Raw genomic sequence first — 3,424 nt, 5'->3', positions numbered from 1 at the left:
AATACTCACATCAATCGTTGGAAAACTATAAAATAATAAAAGATGATAAATGTAAATACTCTATTATCTAAATAAAATGTAAATAATCTATTATCTAAATTGAAAATCCAAAATATACAAAAATTTAAACAATATGATAAATGTTAAGCCATTACATGGATGTTGTTCCTACAAATTAATTAATATTGTAGGCATTTATTTAAATTTTTGATTTTATTCTCACGCACATTATTTTAGTAACTGCAACTTTGTTCTCTAAGTTAATCTCTAACAGTAGATTGTTCAGCCTACTAATCACGCCCAGCCTTCTACAGCGCAAGTAGATCACTTATTACAAACCATAAAAGTATAATTTAAATTGAAGGGCTTGATTTTTTTTTTGTGCGCAACCATTCCAAAAGGGAATAGAAAAAAAAAACGTGGAAGTAGAAATTTTTAAAAGCTTGTAAATATTCTTGAATAATTTTTGGTATTTAATTTTCTATAGATGGCAAAAATAGAAACAACATTCTGTAGAAAACCCTAGAAACAAAAGATAAGGTCATGAGAGAAAGAAAACACATGAACTTCTCAGTGATATGTTCTTGAAACTTGTATTTTACGCGAATCCCAAATATGCTAGTTCAGAACTAGAGGGCAAACGTGGGATGGGTCGCTCGATAGGGCCAAACGGATTGATAGGTCTTCCGATAGGATCAAAGGGCTTGCGGGGGATCATGTAAGCAGATCCTTCAATAGTATTAACAATTTGATCTTCTTGATTGTTGTTTCCTTGAGGACCATTCCATATCTCGCACTGCTTGAAGTTCTTAGTAAATGCCTCGAATCCTCCATCAGTCTAATAAAAAAAAGACAAGTAAAGTTGGTTTTGCGTGGTGCGTAAGGTATACAGAAACAAACAACTACGATATTTTTTTAAACGTAAAGTGACATTATGTTATTAAGAGAGAAAGATGATATATTACCTGTCGAGGTGGAAAAGCGGAAGATAAACTTTGAGTACCAAACACCAGCTCGGAGGCAACGTCTTTTTGAATGTGTTCACCACAAGGAATAGATTGGTAAACATGGCTAGACTCTGCAGTAGCTTGTGCTTTTCTGAGCTCTTCGTTGGCTTCTCTTGCTAAATTGTCGGGCTCGTGTGGGTTAAAGCAGCTAAGTAGTATATTCTGCAAAAATCAATGGTCTATATAAAAATAGAGACCGAGAAAGTATCAATTATGATGAAACTGATACGTATTAACAAACAGGCATACCTTCAGTTGAGTTATGTTGAAAACAATGCAACTGTAAAAGTCATCAGAAGGCAGAATCTGCAATCCTTGATTATTCATTCCATCTGTACGTAACATTCAACCAAAAAAAGATTAGGTTTATAGAAATTTATATTTCTATTTTACTTGAAAATTTAAGGAAGCTTGTAAAGCAAGAAAATAATAAAAAAAGGAAAAATCACAAGCAGGGTAAACTATGGATCATGGAGGTTTTGAATAGAATCCATACCGTGTTGAAGACCTTGTGTTGATGAATCATTGCATCTCAGATGATCGACTGGATTTTGAGGTTGCGGAGGTAAAGATGATGATGACTGTGTCAAGTGCGAACTCTCTGTCTCCGTTGTCATTCCGATGAGAGAAAACTTTGGAAAGAAAGAGAGTTTCTTAGTTTGATTATTTAGGGTTCTTGCTCTATCTTCTTTTGTTTGCTATATATATTATTTGATAAGTAAATTTGTTTAATTGTCATATTCTCTATGATTTTAGGATAAGTTATTAGTTTAATTAATTTTATTATTTAAGATTTTATTTTAATATAGATTGACTGATTTAATTATATAGTATTATTATTATTATTAATATTATTATTTATCAAATTACTTACCATGTGTTTTTTATCTTATAGACAAAATAAACAGAAAATATCCCATAGTTTTAAGTTATTTACTAGAAAAATAGATTTAAAAAGGGATGTTTGGAAAAAAAAAAACTCTATTTATGTTTTCGGATTTGAAAAATACATTGATTTAATGTTTTTTGAAAATACACTTGTCCAATATGTAAAAAGACATTTTGATCAAGTCTAAGTTAAATATTTATACTATAATAATTTAACTTTTAAAACTGAAAATTATTGATATTAACATATATTGATGATTTAATTTAAAATAGATAATTGGTTACATCTCTTAATATATTTCAATGTTTGTCTTTTTATGAAAATTATAAAGTTTAGATAAATAAAAATTACTTAACATAGTTACCACTTTCTCAAACATATAATATAAGATTTTGCATGTTGAAACTCATCATCTCACCAAACTTATAACTATGGAATTTTTCTCTTTCCATTGCATGACTATAAAGGATTAGAAACACTAATCTGAGTGGATGGATGTTACAGATAAATAGAGTCTAGTGTACGTGCAGTAGCAGATAGGATGAAAATAATGATTGGTAAAACAGCCACGTGTCTGTGCGATTGGAAGAAGAAGTTTGTTAGGGGATAAAAGACGATCGTCTTCTTCATTCATCAAGAAAAATATTGACAGTGTTAGATCATCTTCTTCCTCTAGATTCTGTGTACGTTTTTTCCATTGAAATTGCTTGGAGATTTGTTTTAGAATCTTTCTTCAGTAACAGATTCTTTATATTTGAGCTACGTTTCATTGTTTTCTGAACGGTGAAACAATTATCGTAGAGGTGAACTCGTTTATCTCTATCAGTGGTATCAGAGCCATTCGTGTCCTCGGATCAGTGGCAGGCTGTTTGAACCGAGTTTGGTCAGAAACAAGTGAGAGAGACGAAACTTGTCAGTGAGTTAATTTCGAAAGGTGTTTTATTAGATCGAAAACATGTTTGTCGGTTACAAGTAAGGAAACGAACGGTGAAACAACCGGTGCTCAAGGAGCTCGCCAGGAAAGTACAAGTCGGCAAGAATATAAAGCAAGTAAAATCCTAATTCTAGCCATCAGGTGTGTAGATGTTCGGATCCCCTTCTTGATGTCTCCTCGTATCCTTATATAGCCGTTCGTCCCCTCTCCTTACCCATTTGAATTTTGTTCCTACAAATATTCTCTTCATTTGTTTCATCTTGGACCTATATGGCATATTTTTCGTCTATTTAATTCATAAAAGTTCCATATGCTAGTAGAGTGAAATCGAATTCCATACAAAGGTATTACTCCCTAATCATGAGTATTATATTCACTTTAGAGGTAAAGGATGTCAACTTTCAAGTCATCTTTGTTAGATTTTAAAAAATTCCACCACTAACTTTTTGTTCTTTTTTAAGAAAGCTGACTATTTAGAAAATGTGAAAACAAAAAAAAAGTTTAACCGCCTTTGTCATTATTCTTTTGCAAAGCAAACTTTGTGCACTAAAATTTGTCTCGGTTAAGTGGAGGGGCCTCAATATGGCGTGCATG

At 31.8% G+C, this 3,424-nt stretch overlaps 1 protein-coding gene across 1 annotated transcript; it reads right to left on the bottom strand.

Moving 5' to 3' along the window:
• Positions 1-516: 516 nt before the first annotated feature.
• LOC106334165 lies at positions 517-1,656 on the bottom strand. Its single transcript, XM_013772493.1, has 4 exons — positions 1,504-1,656; positions 1,257-1,339; positions 966-1,169; positions 517-838 (listed from the first exon to the last, which is right to left on the bottom strand). The coding sequence occupies exons 1-4, from the start codon at positions 1,622-1,624 to the stop codon at positions 599-601; spliced, it is 648 nt and encodes a 215-aa protein (XP_013627947.1). The 5' UTR covers positions 1,625-1,656; the 3' UTR covers positions 517-598.
• Between the last annotated feature and the right edge of the window lie 1,768 nt (positions 1,657-3,424).

This window comes from Brassica oleracea, chromosome C3 (assembly GCF_000695525.1).
Source record: "Brassica oleracea var. oleracea cultivar TO1000 chromosome C3, BOL, whole genome shotgun sequence".
Lineage (NCBI taxonomy): Eukaryota > Viridiplantae > Streptophyta > Magnoliopsida > Brassicales > Brassicaceae > Brassica > Brassica oleracea.
The sequence above is the reverse complement of the archived record's forward strand: the minus strand, read 5'-3'. Positions and strand labels throughout refer to the sequence as shown.